Source organism: Tauraco erythrolophus, chromosome 4 (genome assembly GCF_009769465.1).
Source record: "Tauraco erythrolophus isolate bTauEry1 chromosome 4, bTauEry1.pri, whole genome shotgun sequence".
NCBI lineage: Eukaryota > Metazoa > Chordata > Aves > Musophagiformes > Musophagidae > Tauraco > Tauraco erythrolophus.
Window position 1 is genome coordinate 87905257 of NC_141468.1, and position 18227 is coordinate 87923483.

General features: G+C 47.8%; 1 protein-coding gene across 1 annotated transcript in view; it reads right to left on the reverse strand.

Moving 5' to 3' along the window:
* The window catches only part of LOC147528939 (transcriptional enhancer factor TEF-3-like), a 20451-nt gene extending 3644 nt beyond the window's left edge, over positions 1 to 16807 (reverse strand). Inside the window, exons 1-2 of the mRNA XM_086610780.1 lie at positions 16726 to 16807; positions 15798 to 16052 (exon numbers count right to left, since the gene is read on the reverse strand). Of these exons, the coding sequence (XP_086466906.1) occupies positions 15798 to 16052; positions 16726 to 16807 (337 nt within the window). The remainder of the gene's footprint in view (positions 1 to 15797; positions 16053 to 16725) is intronic.
* Positions 16808 to 18227: the final 1420 nt, after the last annotated feature.

Genomic DNA, 18227 nt, shown 5'->3' on the forward strand with positions numbered 1-18227 from the left:
CAGGTCCGAAAAGACATCAGCTCCAGCTCCTCTATACACAAATTAGGAACTATTTCTGTGCCAAAAACACAACGCCCAGCATGTAACCACTGACCTCTTCAGTTCCCACAGTCCCAGCGCTAGCACGGCGGCATGCCCAGGAGAGTCTGACGGGAGCAGATGCTGTTATGCTACCTTCCACCCGGCTGCTTTTCCAACCCATGTCACTGGTTTCACAGAGCCGAGACCAATTACTGGTGACACATACCCACATCACCTTTTTCTAGTGCCAAAAATAATATTTATGGCTTTTCAAAGCCTCCATCTGTTGGGCATGGATCCAAGTTGAAAGGCGAGAAACAACAGGAGTGATTCTTCTTACACAGATGCTGATATATAAGAAATTTCAGAAGGACACTTTGACACACCTCAGAAGTGGGAAATGTGCAGAACAAAACAAGCTGCTCAAACTCAAACCCCATTATCTATTAAAAAAAAAAACCAAAAGAAAAATTAATATACACCAAGAGGACCCTTTTAATGGTCAAGGGTAATGATTTAATGGAAGAGAGAGGAAAAACTAGCCTTGAGAAGAAGTGGATGTAGAGAATTGCAGACAAACTTTTAAAGGGTGCATATTGGGTTATACCAACAATCTGAACTCCTGGAAACTCCTAATTTCAATGGATTCTCAACCAGATATAATAAATGTTACGGAGCAAATTCAGCTTTGATGTGTTTCCATGAAAATCTAGAAATTATACAGACCAAGTAGTCCGACAGAGCACTGTTCTGCTTCGGCAGTAGAGGGCTGCAGGGGCAATCTGTGTGAGAGGATGCCACGAACACCCCGTGCCAGGCACAGCCGATTCCAACCATCTCCAAAATGGATTAAAATAACAATCCATCAAAACCTCAACCAGTCAGAGGAGCACAAGTCACCTTTCCTCAAACATATTTTGGAAAGGGCAATAGCCACTAGGGGTGGGAAACACACAAAAGGAACCACAAAAAGGAGATGTGTGAGGATGCGCAGAAGGAGAAATACAAGATATTGTGAAAAGACATTTTTGGAAAGAAGGAAGGAGAAAAGGAGACGTGTGGTGGGGGACACTGTTGGGAACATGGCTGGAAAGGTCCTCTTGGAAAGAGGTGCTCCATGGCAGAAGGAGTGCACTTTGAGGCAACTGCAGCCCATGGAGGAGCCATGCCAGAGCAAGGACAACCCTGAAAGGGCTGCAACCCACCAAGAACCCATGTAGGAGCAGCAAGGAGCACCAGAGGGAAAACCTAAAAAGCAAAGACTGGCAGAAAGAAACCTTTACACAGTGACCCCAACCTCCTGTGCCACTCAGCAGCTCAAAAGCGTTAGGAAGGACTGAGTGTTACAGAGAATAAAACAAGGGAAGCTGAGGCTAGGAAGCAGGGAGGGGAAGCAATAAACTGTAGTCAAGCCTGGGAAAGTGGGAGATGTTTCCCTAAGTGCGTGTCTTTGACAACACCAGCAAAAATGGCAAAGCGCTCCCAGACCACGTAATTCACTGGAGAAGAACAGAGGATGGGGAAACTGCCATAGGAATTGCACCTATTAGAGGGCGGTGCAGGAATTCTGTAGAGAGAGCATTCAAACCTGGATCCTCAAAATTTCCAATTTCAGAACCCACTTCCCACTTGCCACCACCTCTCACCCAGCACCTTCCTCTTCCAGCAGCGTGTCCCCACGAAGCCAGGGAGAAGCCGAAAGGCGGCAGGGTACATGAAGCTAATGAAGATACTGGTAGCAAAAAAATCCCATCACTCTACGAAGATGCCAGCACCACAGGGATTACTCGATGTAGAACTCTGCAAATTGCCAAGCCCACTGAACTCTGCAGCAAGAACGTATTAAATGACCACGAATCAAAACTGCTCCCAACTCCGGCCGCGGGGTCGGCAAAGAAGAACACTTCTCCCTTGGCTGGACCAGGCAGAGCTGTCACAAACCGTCAGATGGTTCGTTTTTCAGAGCCATGCAAAGTGTCCTGCAGTAATCTGATCACATGTTGTGTTCCTAGAATAACTCCCGCCGAGCCCTGCCGCCGTCACCAGAACCTGCCAACACTTGTGCCTCCTCTGTCAAACCCGCGCGTTGGGTTTCAAGAGGCTCTGGCCAACATGCCAACTGCAGCGCGGCACCCAAAAGCTCTTTATCCTCCCTGCAGCCCTGCCCCTCGGGCGTAAGGAGATCCTCTCTTATCTTCTTTACCCCTCACTCCGAACGGATCCGTTTCCAAGGGCGTCAGTTTAGCTCCCGCTCCGTCTTACACCAAACTGCACCATTTTGCATTCCGTAGTTAGCCAAGAAAGAGTTACACAAGGAAGTGAATAAAGAGGCTTTCTGATTCTCCGTTCTACACCTGTGCTCCTTTCAATGTTGGAGGACAGAAGTGTCTGCCTCTAAGGAAAGGGAAAAAAAAAAAAATCAAGGAAATTTCCACAGCCACAGAAAGCATTTCCCAGTCCTCCCTCCAAGATGCACGCTGGTTTTCTGCTACTAATGGTGTATAACTGCTTGTACAGAAGGCAGATGAAGTATCTCTTTGAGCCTTACACTTCTTCACTCCCCTGTTGCCGAAGAAAGCAGAAGGACCCAAAGCCTCTCTTCTGTGATGAATGAGAGCAAAGAACTCGAGTGATTTCATAGAATCATAGAATGGTTAGGGCTGGAAGGGACCTTCAAAGGTCATCTAGTCCAACCCCCCTGCAAGGAACAGGGATATCTCCAACTAGATCAGGTTGCTCAGGGCCTTGTCCAACCTGGCCTTGAACGTCTCCAGGGATGGAGCATCCATCACCTCTCTGGGCAACCTGTTCCAGTGTTCTACCACTCTCATAGTAAAAAATTTTTTCCTAATATCCAACCTGAACCTACCTCCCTCTATTTTAAAACCATTACCCCTTGTCCTATCATAACTGGCCCTCCTGAACAGCCTCTCCCCATCTTTCCTGTAGGCCCCCTTGAGGTACTGGAAGACCGCTATAAGGTCACCCCGGAGCCTCCTCTTCTCCAGGCTGAACAGCCCCAACTCTTTCAGCCTGTCCTCATAGGAAAGGTGCTCCAGCCCTCTTATCATCTTCATGGCCCTCCTCTGGACCCTCTCCAACTGGTCCATGTCCTTCTTATGTTGGGGGCTCCAGAACTGGACGCAGTACTCCAGGTGAGGTCTCACGAGGGCAGAGTAGAGGGGGAGAATCACCTCCCTCGACCTGCTGGCCACGCTCCTCTTGATGCAGCCCAGGACGCGGTTGGCCTTCTGGGCCGCAAGAGCACATTGCCGGCTCATATTGAGCTTCTCGTCCACCAGTACTCCCAAGTCCTTCTCCTCAGGGCTGCTCTCGATCCAATCACCACCCAGTCTGTATTTATGCCTGGGATTGCCATGACCCAGATGAAGGACCTTGCATTTGGCCTGGTTAAACTTCATGAGGTTGGTACGGGCCCACCTCTCCAGCCTGTCAAGGTCCCTCTGGATGGCATCCCTCCCTTCCAGCGTGTCGACGGCACCACACAGCTTGGTGTCATCGGCGAACTTGCTGAGTATTTCTGCAGAATACTTCCATGCAGCTTCCCACAGGAAGGATCTGCCCTTTTCTGTACCCACAAAAAACATGCGCCTACCTGTGAAGCACAGCCAAGGTAAGAGAACTACAGAAACAACTATGCATCTGTATCCAGTGACAGGATAACCAAAGCAAGGTTAAGGAAGCCATCTCGACCATCACTTTGATCTCTTTGTATCACCCAAAGATAGCTCCCGGGACACGGCTGTCTCCCGAACTTGCTCCGCATTTAGTTAGCTGTTGATTCATAATCACCATAATCATAGTATGATCATCAATCAACATAAACATGATGGACTCTGTGTCAGACAGCACGACGAATGTAGACACAAGAGGGAACTTAAGGACACTTGAGCTGCCCACCAAATGCCAATATTTCTCTGTGCAAAACCAACCACCCAGCAAGTCCCACCAGAACACTTAAGGCAGAAGCAGAGCGTGTTATGTTGACACGTGCATGTACAACACGGGACTAACTGCTGCTGGGGTCTGCCCCGATCCGTACCTCCCTGGGCATCCCGACGTTCCATCTCTCATTCCACTGCCCCCTCCTCCCACCTACACTAACTGCCTTCCCGGGCATCACCTTTTCCACAAACAGGGCTGCGTGTGTCAAAACCCACACTTTTGTCTTTCTGATGGCTAAGCCCGTCTCTCATCGAGGTACACGGACACTCAACTCTTCCTGATACAACCCTTAACGTTGGTTTCAAACGCCCTCTTTGTTAGACTCTCCCTTCATCACAAACCGTCTCTCCTTGGTGAGAAGATTCTGATGGCTTCCTAACTTCCCAGCCCAGGTTTTTCAAGACAAGAAGAAACGCAGCACATGACCTCTTCTTCTCTGGCTTGGGTTCCCTTCATCCTTTCCTATCTTCCTTGATTTTTGGCAATCATTAATGTTCCAAAGGCTTAGTCTTTCCCTCCCTTTGTGTTTCAGCTCCTGAAATTACTATTAATTCCACTACCAGAGCTGAGGTTATCCCCAGAGTCAACAAAAATTCTGCAATAACCATCTCAGTATTCATCCCTATCTTTCCACCTCTCCTTGGCAACCTCCACCCTCACTCCCCCACCATTAATCTCTAAACTCTGCTATTTGCTCTCCACTAGTCTTCAGTCTTTGCTGGTACCTATAAACTAAACATACCGAGCCAGTAATGCAGCATGGTGTCTTGTTTTTCCCATTTATCTGGACTGCAACTGTGGCAAATCCCTGTGGGAAGTAGCCCCAACAGCAGTGGACAATCTCAAGAGCAGCATGTTTACTTTTAGCTAGAAGAGCTGCAGATGACTCTAAGTGATACACCAGTAAAAAAACACAGTTCACTCTGATCAAGCTCCTTTCAAGGCTTTTTTTAACAACCTGTGTTTTTATTCCTAACTTTTACACTGAATCCAGAGAACCGTATTTAGGAGGCAATACAAGAACTTGATACACCACTATGACCATTGTACTGGGATCACTTCCCATGAAAAAGACCACAGAAAACCACACTGCATTTTACTGCACTGGTCTATCCTGTGAAGACATCACTCCCCCCATCAACGCAGAACTTCAGTGATTAAGTCAGGTTCACGTTCCCACAGCACAATTACACAAACCAGGTAATTTTATATCCAGCTGTGAGAAGAAAGTTTCCTCACTCCCATTATTTATTCCACGCTTGAATTTGTTCAGTATTAACCTTCAACTGTAAGAGTCCCCTTATTGTAGGGACTAGGAGCTCAGGGATTTTGAGGTGAAGACTCAAAGAAAGCTGAGCCAGCGCTTCTGAAAAACATCAAAACAATTCAGATCCCTGAAAACGTGATGCTGAAGTGATGAGCACCACCACGTCGCCAGCTCTTCCCCAGCATCTTCCTCGATCAGCCTATTTTTAATTGGATCGGTGAACTAGTGTGTCGCGTGGCCACATTAACCACGGCATTGGCACAGCAGGGAGAACAGGAAAAACAAGGCAGAAATTCCCAAACCAGTTTTGCCACCAGCGAAACTGTAGCCTGGAACTGTACTCCACCTAACCCTCACACAGACAGACTGGGAAGAAAACAAGCAAGGCTCTTCCTGTGCTTGCATCATTTCTCTAAAGGTTAGATGGAGTTAAAGTGTCTCCTAATTACTGCCCCAAAGGCATATGGATTTATTCCTTGTAAAGATAAAGTGAGGCACTGGAACAGGTTGCCCAGAGAAGCTGTGGCTGCCCCATCCCTGGCAGTGTTCAAGGCCAGGCTGGATGAGGCTTTGAGCAACCTGGTGTAGTGGAGAGTGTCCCTGCCCATGGCAGGGGGGTTGGAACTGGATGATCTTTGAGGTCCCTTCCAACCCAAACCATTCTATGATTCTATAAAGATGAGCTTTTACAAAGGTACAACAAGGAATGTATGCAGCAGTCCCTGCCATCAGGGAAGCTCCAGGCCACGCAGCTCTTCACCACCCCTCTGCCTTTCATATGGTTTTTCCGTGCATAAATTGAGTGTCCTCATCAGCTATGCTTTCCCATATTATCACCTCGGGCCATAGGCACATAAGATAATCCATCCAATAAGTATTCCATATATACATTAAGGGCTGCAAAAGGAACAGAGCAGGGACTTGTTCTGGTGCTTCCCAGAGTAAGACTGATGAGAATGTCACAGAGACTGTTCAGATTGGGTTTGGCTGGGAAATCCTACAATCACACCAAAGCAGCTGCATACAGTAATACGAGAAAGGCTGTATCAGGTGAACCCGAAACAGCCAGTAACAATCCTGCATGGAAAGGCACGTCACCCGAACAGCTTTCAGCCTCTTGGGACACCTGAGAACGACAACGATACACAGGCACAAACATACTGTACTCACTAAGGCTCAGGTTCAGAAAAACACGACTGCTGAGGGTGGCACTGAAACTAATGCTTACCCGTAACAGCATCCTCCAGCTCCCATGAGTCCGAGTTCTACAGTGCAGACCCAGACATCTGCCAAATTCTTCCTTAGGTCAATAGACATCTTGTCTGCTCATTTCGATAACTTCCAGTAGGTGTGAGGGCTTCAGTGATATTGCTCCAAAGGGTAGCAAGACCTTCAGCACCTTTCCTCCTCATTCTGCAGTCAACTGCCTCTCTTGGCACCAACGGTACACTGCTTCTTGCAGATTGCTGCTGCAGTGCTACTCTTCTGCACGTGCCCAAGTGACAGGCTGACCCAGTACTCAAAGCTTCAACTATCTCAGAAATTGGAGCTAAAAGGGGTCTGCGAGATCCCTTCAGCCACTTGCTCCATGACCAGCAAAGAACCATGCGGTTCTCGAGCAGCTGGCCTGGTCTGGCGTTGTGTCTGCTTCACTTGACACATAAAACCACAGCGGGACCCAGTCCCAACCAACGGACCGAAAATTATGCAGCAGCTTCGAGGACAGCAAAAGAACCCAGAGACTGTTCTGGCATCATACGAATAAATGAACACTGATTTTGTGAGTTCAACAGCTGCCACTTCACCCACCTTCAGCTTTTGCCATCACAATTTGCCATCGTTGTCCACGATTACTTTAAACCATCAGGTTGTAGTTTCAGCTCAAATGAACAGCTGGCTACTGCTGAAATAAAATGTTTGCCTTTTTCCCTGAACTTCCTCTCACCAGACCGTTGCACGGGTCAGTTCAGCTCTCCAAATCTGGCAGAAATCTGTGCCACTCATTTTGCAGTTCCCTATCCGTTCAGCGAGCTCAAACGGATGGGTAAGGAGTCGACTGGAAAGCGGTGGGAGCACAAAACCAGAGGCAGAGCGGGGAAGCAAGGAAACCGGAGCGGCAACTCCCTCTTTCCTCCTGCAGCAAACTGTTAGGTCATCTCACTCTTCCGGAAGGAAATACACTCAGCACAGAACAGTTTGACACCATCCCAGCACAGAACAGTTTGACACCATCCCAGCACAGAACAGTGTGACACCATCCCAGCACAGAACAGTGTGACACCATCCCAGCACTAGCAAAACTAGTGGCTGAAGATGTCATATTCTGTAAGAGGTAAAAAGAGAACGTGGCCAGAAAAGCCCAGGTCGTTCCTAACCGGGTATCTCCCCAGGAACCGGTCTGGATGACAGCTGAATTTTGCCAAGCTCGTAAAAATTCCTAACAGCGGGTTGTGATATTCCCCCCACCCCGCTCTCTTTCTGCTCCCAACACTGAAGCCATCCTGCTCTACGTTCTTTCAACATCTGATTCCCAACCGAGTTTCCAGCATGAGTCTGATAAACAGCTGGGCAACCACGACTCAGGCAGCGACAGGAGAGCAGGAACCAGAGGGTGACGGAAACTGTTTAAGCTGCAGGGATATCTAAAAATGCCTATGGATCCAGAAGGAAATCTGCAAAAATCTAGGTGCTTCAACTACCTCCTAGATGAAAACCACTCTACCTAGACTGGTCAAATCACTTGGCTCCAATCTTAGCCATAAAGGATCAGACTAGACATGAACAGCTTAAGTAGAGCTGGCTTTGCCTCTGGGCAGAGGAGCAGAGGAGGTGACCTCTGAAGGTCCCTCCCAGCACCGTTTTCTGTGATTCTACACCTAAAGATGACGCAGCGTTCACACGCGGGAACGCTCCCATTTCCCTGCCGAGGCTGAAGGCAGCACTGTGCTGAGCACCACGCGTGCACGTGTGCTCCCCCTGTGATCCCGTCACGCTTACAAACACGCCCACATCCACACCACTTGCAGCCAACAACTCGGGCCATTCCTACTGGGTTACCTCACCAAGCACTGGTGAGATAACACCAAGCTCCTGGAACTCCAGTCCGCAGGCTCCGATCGAAGTTCCTGAAGAGGGATGTGCAATTACTCTACAAACCACACTCCAGAGGAAGGAAGAGCTACTCTAAAGACGTTTCACGGGAAAAAGTTTCAATGGAAACAGAGTCATTTCCTGTTCAAGAAGCTGGAGACGGAGCAAGACCGTGCACACAGCAAGCCTCAGGGAACGTGCAGGAGCACCCAGGAGATGAAATCGCCTACAGGAAAGCTGGAGAGGGACTTTTTACAAGGGTGTGTAGTGATAGGACAAGGGGCAACCGATTTAAACTGAAAGAGGGGAGATTTAGGTTAGATATAAGAAAGAAATTCTTTACATTGAGGGTGGTGAGGTACTGGAGCAGGTTGCCCAGAGAAGTTGTGGCTGCCCCATCCCTGGAAGTGTTCAAGGCCAGGTTGGATGAGGCTTTGGGCAACCTGGTGTAGTGGAGGGTGTCCCTGCCCATGGCAGGGGGGTTGGAACTGGATGATCTTTGAGGTCCCTTCCAATCCAAACCATTCTATGATTCTATGAGATCAGTCACAAGTTCAAGGTGACAGCGACGGGGAGCAGCTGCTGGCTGCGCACCCTTCGGCAGCAGCTGTACCCAGGCCCCAGCGGTTTGAGTCAGCTCTGCCAGTGGCCAACAGACTTACAAGACCATCTGTCTGGGCACAAACTGCACGCAGCCTTCCCAGCTTTGCTGCCCAGATCCTCACCGTGCGTGGACAATACAGGGCTTGTTATGGATTAGCTGATGAGCAACTGTTTAAACCAAGTCCGAGTTCTGCCTGTGCTCATTGTCCAGATCCTACATGAATGGGAATACTGCCTCTTCTTTTAGCTGTAATATTGCCTTTCTGATCAAGCAGCTTTCCTTCACGTTGGGGCACCCCTTCAGGCACCAGAACCTGCGAAGCTGTAGCTCATACATGCCTTCCAGCAATGAGGCATGGCTTTGAAAGAGACTTTCAGAGAGCTCCTTTTCTCCTACGCCAAGTCCCCGCACAACCTGTGCCCTGGCACTTACCAGTCCCCTCTACGTACGTGCTAGGTGTGCACCACCTTGCTTGAGAAATGCCATCACCCTTCTCTGCCCGACACCTGGCTGCTCGACAAGACAAACGCTGAGAAAGGGCTCCCAGTGCTCACCTCGACGTTTGCTCTGCCTGTTCCAGACCCGAGAAAGAGCATCTGTGTCCCTCAGTCCAATAAACTTATTCGGGTCACAAAAACACAAACAGTCCAGCTCCTACACTGACAATTTGGGGGAAAAAAATGGCAGAAAAAATTTGCAGTGGAAAGCCATATTTGGTCACCACCTACTGCCCACTGTTCCGTTTCCTGTGTACAATCACCGTACATCTAATCCAGAATCCACTTCTCATTCCTGCAAAACTCATCCACGCTATTCCTTGGGACTAGTTTTACAAACACATTCCTTACAGTTTTGTCTGATACAATTTTAAAAGTCCCCAACAACAGCATTTCCACTCTAGTTCCCTGCAGAGGAGAGATCCCTGAGCACCACGCTGTCGTGAAGCTTCTGCTGATATCCATCCTATATTCCTTCTTTCTCTCCCCTTAATCCTAGTCATGCTCACATGTTCCACATAAAATCCCTCTCCCTCCTAAATGTTAACACCCTTCAAATATTTTTAGACTGTTATTATGTGTCCCCCCCCACCCTCCACCTTTCAGTCATCGCTTAGCCAAGCTATGTATATTTAGCTACTTTAATCTTTCCTCCTAAATCAGTCCCTTCGACTCCCAGAGCTCAATGTTAAGTTTGGTATGTTTGTTGCTCTTCTCAGAACTCACTCCATGGTTTTGAGATGTTTCTGGTAATGTGTGGGCAAAGATCTGTCCAGAAGACAGCTTCCCATGTGCTTGTTTTAAAGAAAAAAAGAAACCCAAGCCAGTGGACGTTATTAATTTTAATTTCCCATGTCTGATCTCATTCCTAGGTTTTTAATTCAGTCTGAAATGAACATTTTGTAAATTTAAGAGCAGCTTAGCAACTGGAAATATTTGGATCCAGTTATGAAAGAATGCAGTGTTTATAAAATTAAAAAAAAAAAAACCACTAAGGCTTTTTTACTAAACTTTTCAGAAAACAACTGGAAATGTGTAAAGTTATCCAGAAGCAGAGCAGAAGCAAAACAATGACTTCCAACAAGGGAAAAGGCCAAGAAATGAAAGTGAAACAGTTTCTCAGGTACAAGGCAGGTGAGTGGCTACAGCTACAAAGCTGACTAAACTAAAAATCAATTAAACCAGCTGTTTGCAACGCAAAAAAAGAAATCAGAGCAAGTGCCTTGCTGACAACATCCCGCCACGGACCAACTCTATCTTGGAGAACTACTAAACGTTTGGAGTTTAGAAATGAAAAAGCCAAAAGAAGAGCCAAAAGAGTAATTAGTCAATGTTGCTAACGAAGGAAGTCACTTGAACATGATGAAAGCTCTGTGGCTGCAGACATACACGGCGAGAAAAACCATGATCCTACAGAACACGCTTGGTTTTAAGCCTGACAGGTAAAATGGAGACTGCAAAGCTGCTAAAAATCAAAAGGGACGGGGAAAAAGTACGTGGCCTTTGCTGAAACAAGAGAATAAAGGCCCCCCAAAAAGTAGTCAGAATAATTTCGGTAACATGCAGTACACAATAGTACTGATCAGAAATATATAAGCAGTTTTAAGGATGCTAAGGAAAGATGCCACAGCCAGTACTATTAACTCTACTACTGTGAAAGCACATAGTTTGCTGGTTGGTTGGCATTTCAAAAGTGATAAATTCCTCAATATTCAGGAAATGCTTGGAACTCACAGAAAAACACTTCTTTTTATGTTTGCACGGAGAAAACACCAGTTAAACTGACATACGGGTTAACATGAACAACCATAGCCTCAGCTTACAAAGGAGATGGAAGGAAAAAACTTGACCAACTCCAGTAGAAGTTGAATCTGTTGCAAAGGTCTCCAGAAATCTGGCTTCATCTAGTCAACAGCAAAGAACTAGAATGACACAAAAGTAAAGTTGGAAGTTGATCCAGGGGAAAAAAAAACTTGTTATTGAGCAACTCCAAAAATACCACACCTACTGCCAGCAAAAGAGGAGAGGAGGGAGAAGTCTGCATCCTGGCTGACTGCCCACGAATCTAAGTTTCTTCATAGAATCACAGGACGGTTTGAGTTGGAAGGGATCTTCAAGATCATCTAGTTGCAACCTCCCTGCCATGGACAGGGACACCTTCTACTAGATCCAGATCTTCTGTCTTCTAGTGTTTAAAACAAGAGATTCAACTTTGTTAGCAAAACTGGGATAAAGGGCTGTCCTGCCACTCACTAGGTCACAATAATGGGACAGGAACTGCAGAAGTGTCTCTCTGAGGGTTATCACAGCTGAAATCCAAAATTTTCAGTCAACCAGGCCAGCCAGTTCAGTGTCAACTGGGCACATTCTCAGTGTGTTCCAATTGCTTTGACTGAAACACCACCAGGTGAGATGCTAAACTAGACATAGAAGAAAACATTTGACAACACCTTGAAGGTTCTCCACCACGCTGCTCCCTCTCCCACGGAGAAGCAGTGTTTATGGACTGCGACACGGGACAGGCAGTGTATGTTTTGTGCTTCTTCAAGTTTCTTTGTTTGCTTTTCAGTTTTACTTTTAGTGACTTTTTGAGGTCGGGGCAAACATGAACTGCTAACACATCCCTTTGAGATGAAGGCAGCATCCTGCAAATTCACGCAGTCGCTTCAGAACAGGGACCACTTGTGACACGGTAGTTTTCAGCATCAGGCTGACCCTTTACACCACCTTAATTCATGTTGCACGCTCAAGTCTTGGCAGCTCACTGCCTGCTCCAGGTTTTAACTCCTAATGTGGTTAACTACCCTTCTTCTGTCGCTCAGCCTCTGAGCTTTGGACATCTCCAGGTATGCCCTACCAGCCATGTCGGGGCTTTGACTCACAAACAGATGGCACCAGCCTGGGAGATAGATGACAGCCCCCAGCTGTCCACCCCACCCTGCTCAGCACAGAAATGGCTGAGCTTTTTGTAAATCAGCTGCTAAACCACCGCCTCCTATAGAAGAGCAATCTTACAAACAGCAGCCCATTCTGGCTCCTCTTACACAAAGGTGCTCCAAGCCAGGTGTCTCTGCCGTGGAACGGAACACCAGACAGCTGAGGGAGTAGCCCACTTCTTCCAAGCTCTTTCTCGTAAACCAAGGCCCTGGCAGCGTTTTGTCAAAATATATATATATACACATATATATTTTTGTCAAAATATATATATATAGCTAGTTACTGGTTTGTATTTCTCTGCCTCAGCAGTGTTGGGAGACCCTCTCTATTCAGCATCTCCATGCAAACCATACGAAGGTACTAAGCTTTTTCCCTCTCCTTTCTCTAGACCAGTACTGGGGATGCTGACTCTAACCCCCAACTCTGTGATTGCTTGTTTGATGCAAATGCTACAGCTATTATTTCTCCCATGGACAAAGACAGCTGGAAAACATAAGAGCTGGATTTGTAATACTGTACCCCCACAGCAGTCTAGCAGGCAACACTTCTAAGATGATCCTGCAGGACCTTAGTGGTACCAGAATGCACCAGATCAGTAAGTTAACGGTGCCTCGGACTCAACTGCTTCTAATGTCAATGCAACGATTGGGAGAAAAGATAAGCATCCCGTATCAGACAGGACAGTTTTCATGCCGCAAGCAAGGAGGACAGTGAGGGCTTGTGCCCAGAGCAGCACTGTGGTATAAGCTTATTCTGCCAGGATGCTGCCTCCAGTAACGGAACACGTCTAGGAGGGAAAAAGAAAAGAAGGCAGAAAGGCACTGAGAGACAGATCGTCAACCGACAGAGAAGAGTTTGGCTGACTTTGGGGGGAAGTAGGAATCACGTCCTCTCAGCAATCATCTAAAGAGCTGTGAGCAGCAAGTCGGCTCCAGAGAGGCTGGGGAACACGAGCACGAGGCCCGTGTCCAGGCTGAAACACACCTTTCTGGGCAATTCCAAATGCATCCAAACAAAACAGTGCAAGCTCTTCGTGTCGACCTGGTGCACCTCAGCTTGCCCAGGCTGTTTGATGGTAAAAGCTACTGACTTTAAACTGATAACAGCTTGCCTTGCAACAGGTGAGAAGTACACAAATAGCCCATGGAAGAGATCCTGGGACCTGGAACGTGATGCCCAGAAGAATAGCACCACTCGAGTCGCTCCTCAGTGGGAAAGAGCAAAACGTTTCCACTTCTGCCAAGGGAAAGGGGCAACACCTCGCCCCTGGGTTCGACGAGCTCCGGGCAGGTCGGTGCCAGGACAGCCCAACGACTGTCCCTCAACACACAGCCTGTCCTGTTCCGTGAGCTGGCTCGTGAGCCGTGAAGATGAAATCAGGGACTATATTAATTCTCCCTGCCCGGTCAGATCTTTCTATAGATGCCAGGCTGGGCCCCGCTTCCTTGGCATGGATCCTGGAGACGAGTAAGCAAAGGAGGCATAGATCAGTGCCCAGGTTATGTCAGGAGCACGTCGAACCGGCCATCCACGCTGGGAACAGGTGCACCGAAGGCAAGCAGGGACACTGTCCCATCGGCAGGAGCAAGGGGAGGGCTTGCACAAAACTTCTCCATTTCTGCTCCCACAGCCTCAACTTTTCACCCTCTAAGTGGGTTATTTACCTCCTGCAGCTCACCAGTGCGGCTAACCAGAGACTTTCCACTGGACACCAGTCCAGGTCAGGCCCCCGCTAAGTTTCTGTAGTCCGTTCTGCTTCACTTTCACTTTTGCTCTCACTTTACTTTCTTTTCTGGTCCATTTCACACTCTGCTCTGACACGTTCACTCCAAAGCTGAAGTATTTCAGGGACTGTGCAGAACCATTAGCAAACGAAGACAGCCTTAAAACACAACTGTAATTTTTCACCAGCAATTTTAAGAGTCACCTGTCATGAAAACTGTCACTAATCTATGCCCAACAACCACGGGCTGGATTCTCTAGTAGTATTTCAGTTGGAATAACGTTTTAAGCCAGCACTGCTTCCGAAAGAAACGGTCCCAGCCTCCCCTCAACCGTGGCTGCTCATTCCCACTCTCATCATCCCCTCTCCCGGTACCAGCACAAGCAGCTGTGCAGCGAGACAAATCAGGGAGCACATCCAAATTCAAGTTCACTTTTTTCCCCCCTCCTTTCTGGCTGGAGACCAGTTCCCTAGTCGGTTCCACAGCACAACCACACAAATGCTTGTGCCAGCCTAGAGGCAGGACAAGAACTGATGTCTATAGCAGAATACTGACACTTGCTGAGCCTCAGGGTGATCAGCCTTGCTCAACTCTGAACAGACACAATGATGTATTTATCCAGGAAAAGCATCCACTGTAGATAAGGCTGCTCAAACCAGACCCACCCATGCCCCCATCAGGGAACAATGGTCTGATGGGTGGACAGAAACCTGCAGAACGACTTGTGAAGTGCTGCATGTGAAGCTTCGGGGCATCGTGCTCCCAGGATGGAGCCTGCAAAACATACAGATTCCACTGTAAAGGGGAAAAAAAAGCAAGCGCTCACTAGGTTGGAAGAGGGTTGCCTTCAGTAAGATCCTTGCTAGTGCTTTGAGAAACAGCTTTAATACCTTGGGACTTCTAACCAAATATTGGGCACTCCCAGCCTTTGCTTTGCCATAGTACCAGGTGGCTTCTTCCTACACTGACCTAGAGAATCCAGCCCAGACCAGCATTTTTGGGAACAAAAAAAATCAAGAGAGAAATTTTAACTGTGGTCAAAAACCCAACTCAAAATCACGTCTACCACCCAAAAGATGAGTTCTGCTGCAGCCGCGAGCCAGTGCTTCTCTGCTCGCAGGGCTGGGCATCTAGCTAGCCAGCTGAGAAGAACCCACAGATGACAGACAAGCATGCCAGGGCTACAAGAAGGCAAGCTACTACTAAAGGGAGTCGCCAGAGAAGGCTGTTTTCTGCCCTTAAGATGGGAAAAGAGTAGCTAGTCAACGAACTGTCGGTGTCCACACACCACCATGAGCAGAGCTGTTCCAAGGCAGAAGTTCTGCCCTTCAGCACTGCAGACCCTTCCCTGTTAGGATAACAAGACCATCGGAGACATAAGCAAAAGATCCCATCAAACACAGGTTCGGTTACACCATGAAGCCATTACATACCTCTCCAAAGATTAACTGAGCAGCATGCCCAACTCTGGGATCTACTTTATTGATCCTCCCCTGAAAAAGACACCTATCATTCCTTCTGATCCATGAACATGAAAATTTTCCTAAATACGACGTGAACCAACCAACTGCAACAACTCGGGCACGTCTGAGGGAAAAGAGTTCCTTCAGAACATCACTTGGTACGAGGCAGGTGGCATGCAGAGGGGAGGCTGCCCGGAGTGCCGCGATGTGCCTTTCCTTTTCCCTTACCGTACATCTTGCCTTCGTCGGACAGGATGATCTTCCGCCGCCCGCATGGTGGGTAGATGGCTAGCGCTTCCTGGAAGCTCTGCTCGATGTCCGGACTCCACACGCCCTCGGCGTCATTGTCGATGGGTTTGTCCAAGGCCTCGCTGCCCCCCGAGTCGTTGCTCCCCTCCGGGGAGGTGGGAGAACTCCACTCGTTGGAGGTAATGGTGCCAGCTAGGAACTCCAAGGTGCCACGCAGAGAGGCGGACTCGGAACCTGCGACGACAAAGACATCCCATCGGTCAGTTGGGCATCCTCCTCTCCAGGAAAACGGGGAGATACTAAAGAAAAAAGTTAAAACACCTCAGTGAGGAGAGTTTTTACTTCAAATTTTATTAAATGGTAACTCGAGCACGTGCTTGATTCCTATTAACATTGAGATGAAAACCTTTTCTACAAATCCTTTTGGTACAACAGTCTGCTCCCGTACGTCTTTGGTTCATTAACTCTATCACTTCCCACTTCTCCTCGGATGCTACGTCTTCTTGCCTACCTCTTGGCCTCCTAATAGCTTTCTCATTGTCTGTGTAACTGTTATTTAACTCTCTGAAGGACCTACACAGGGTTCAGTCCACAAAAAATCAAGCAGTGATGGATTATCCGGTCACCACTGAGCGCTGGGGTTGAAATTTTCTTAGATACTGTTTCACTGGATCAGAGCTCGTAGCCGGTGTCACTTTTAACACTGACATTTCTTCTTCTCAAGGATCAGCTGCACTTCTAAAAGGCAATTCCTGGAGCCGGACACTTTAATGCAATGTCTCCCAAACCTCAGCGCTATATCCCAACAGGAGCAGAGGGCACCATGAGTAAAAGGACAAAGGCACAAGGTTGCAGGTCAAGAATCCCGGGTGCTCAGCCTCCTCCTGCTGCTCATCTTCAGAGCGACCTTGGGCAAACTCCCTCTCATCCTTCACCAACCTCAGGCGATCAGATTTGCCACTGGGCAGGAGCAGGAATGGGTTTCTCATCAAGCCTAAGTGGGCAGCTGCTAGGTCCTGGAAACTACAATAAATTATGGCCCTACTTCTTAACACCTACAGTAGACGCTGAAGTCATTGAGTGGAGCTGCTAAAAGACACGGATCATTCCCCTGCCTTAATCCCAAAGCTGTTCCTTCAGCTTTTTAACAGTTCCGTCCTCTGAGCTACAAAGAACGTTCACAAGCCACCACCTGAGAGTCCAGTTGAATGAGAGAGTTCAAAACTTGCCTGCGAATCACCACGTTGACCCGGGTGGCAAGAAAATCAGAATAAGGCTTTTTTTGCCAGAGCAACAGAATCATCAAACCTGGACTGAAGAAGCGGGTAAGCAGAGAGCACTGCCGTGCCCAGTCAGACCAGCTCAGAAACACCACGGTGATAACGTAAAGGAGGACAGAAGAGAAATTTGGGCACGGTCTATGTCTATGTCAAAAACTAGCAAGAAGAAAATTTGTGCAGTTATGCCATGCCCTGGTTGGTAAACAGGAAAAGCAGGTCCATTTGTTCAACTTCAGAAGTCCAAAAATTCAGGGCTCATGGCTCCAGAAGCTTTTCTGACATCTACTTAAAATATCATACCCTCATTTTTAAGTCTCTGTTTGGTTTCTTACCTATTTGGATTTCATTTTTACAAAATCTTCCCCAAGACCATAATGACCACATGTTTTTTTAAAATAAATGTTGAAACTCTTAAGAATTTTATAATTTCAAAAGCTGCAGTTGTAGAAAGAGTTGACAACACTGGCTCTCAGAAGGTTTTGCTGCTCCTTAATGACTTTAGACAGCAGCTGATACCTATTTTACATCTCCATAACCCACCAAAAGCTCAAGAAACCAATAAGATAACACTGGGCATAGGAACAGTTTCTAGACAGAGCATACTTCTTACACCACAGCGCAGCATTTTAACAAGTGGTTCGTTTAGAAAACCCAGTACACGACTTATTTTCCGTGAGAATGTTTGGAACACACGAACCACTGTCCATCCACCCATTTCAGCTATTCCAGAGACTGTCCTGCTAAGGAATCCACCTAGAGGAGTAAGCTTTGCACAGGGGGACTCCGACAGAGAAACAGAAGCTATCTGTTCCAGCTGTTCTTCTGACGTTGCCCCAAGCATCCCTAGTCCATGGAGGCTGCCAAGACCTTCCGTACCTAATGCACGTCATGATGTCCACAAACAGGAGGCACGGGCTAGTTTGAGCTGAGGCTGACAGACCGGGAAACGGAGGGGTTCAGGAAGAAGTCTAAGGTGTGACACCAAAGGGCATCCATAGCACCACCTGCGTTTGGGGCTGCAAGTCCCAAAGCAGCCAGCGGGCCCCACATCACATGAGAACATACTCAATGGTAGGACTCCCAAAGCCACGCAACCTCCGCTGTCGAGCCAAATCCCCTACTAATGCAC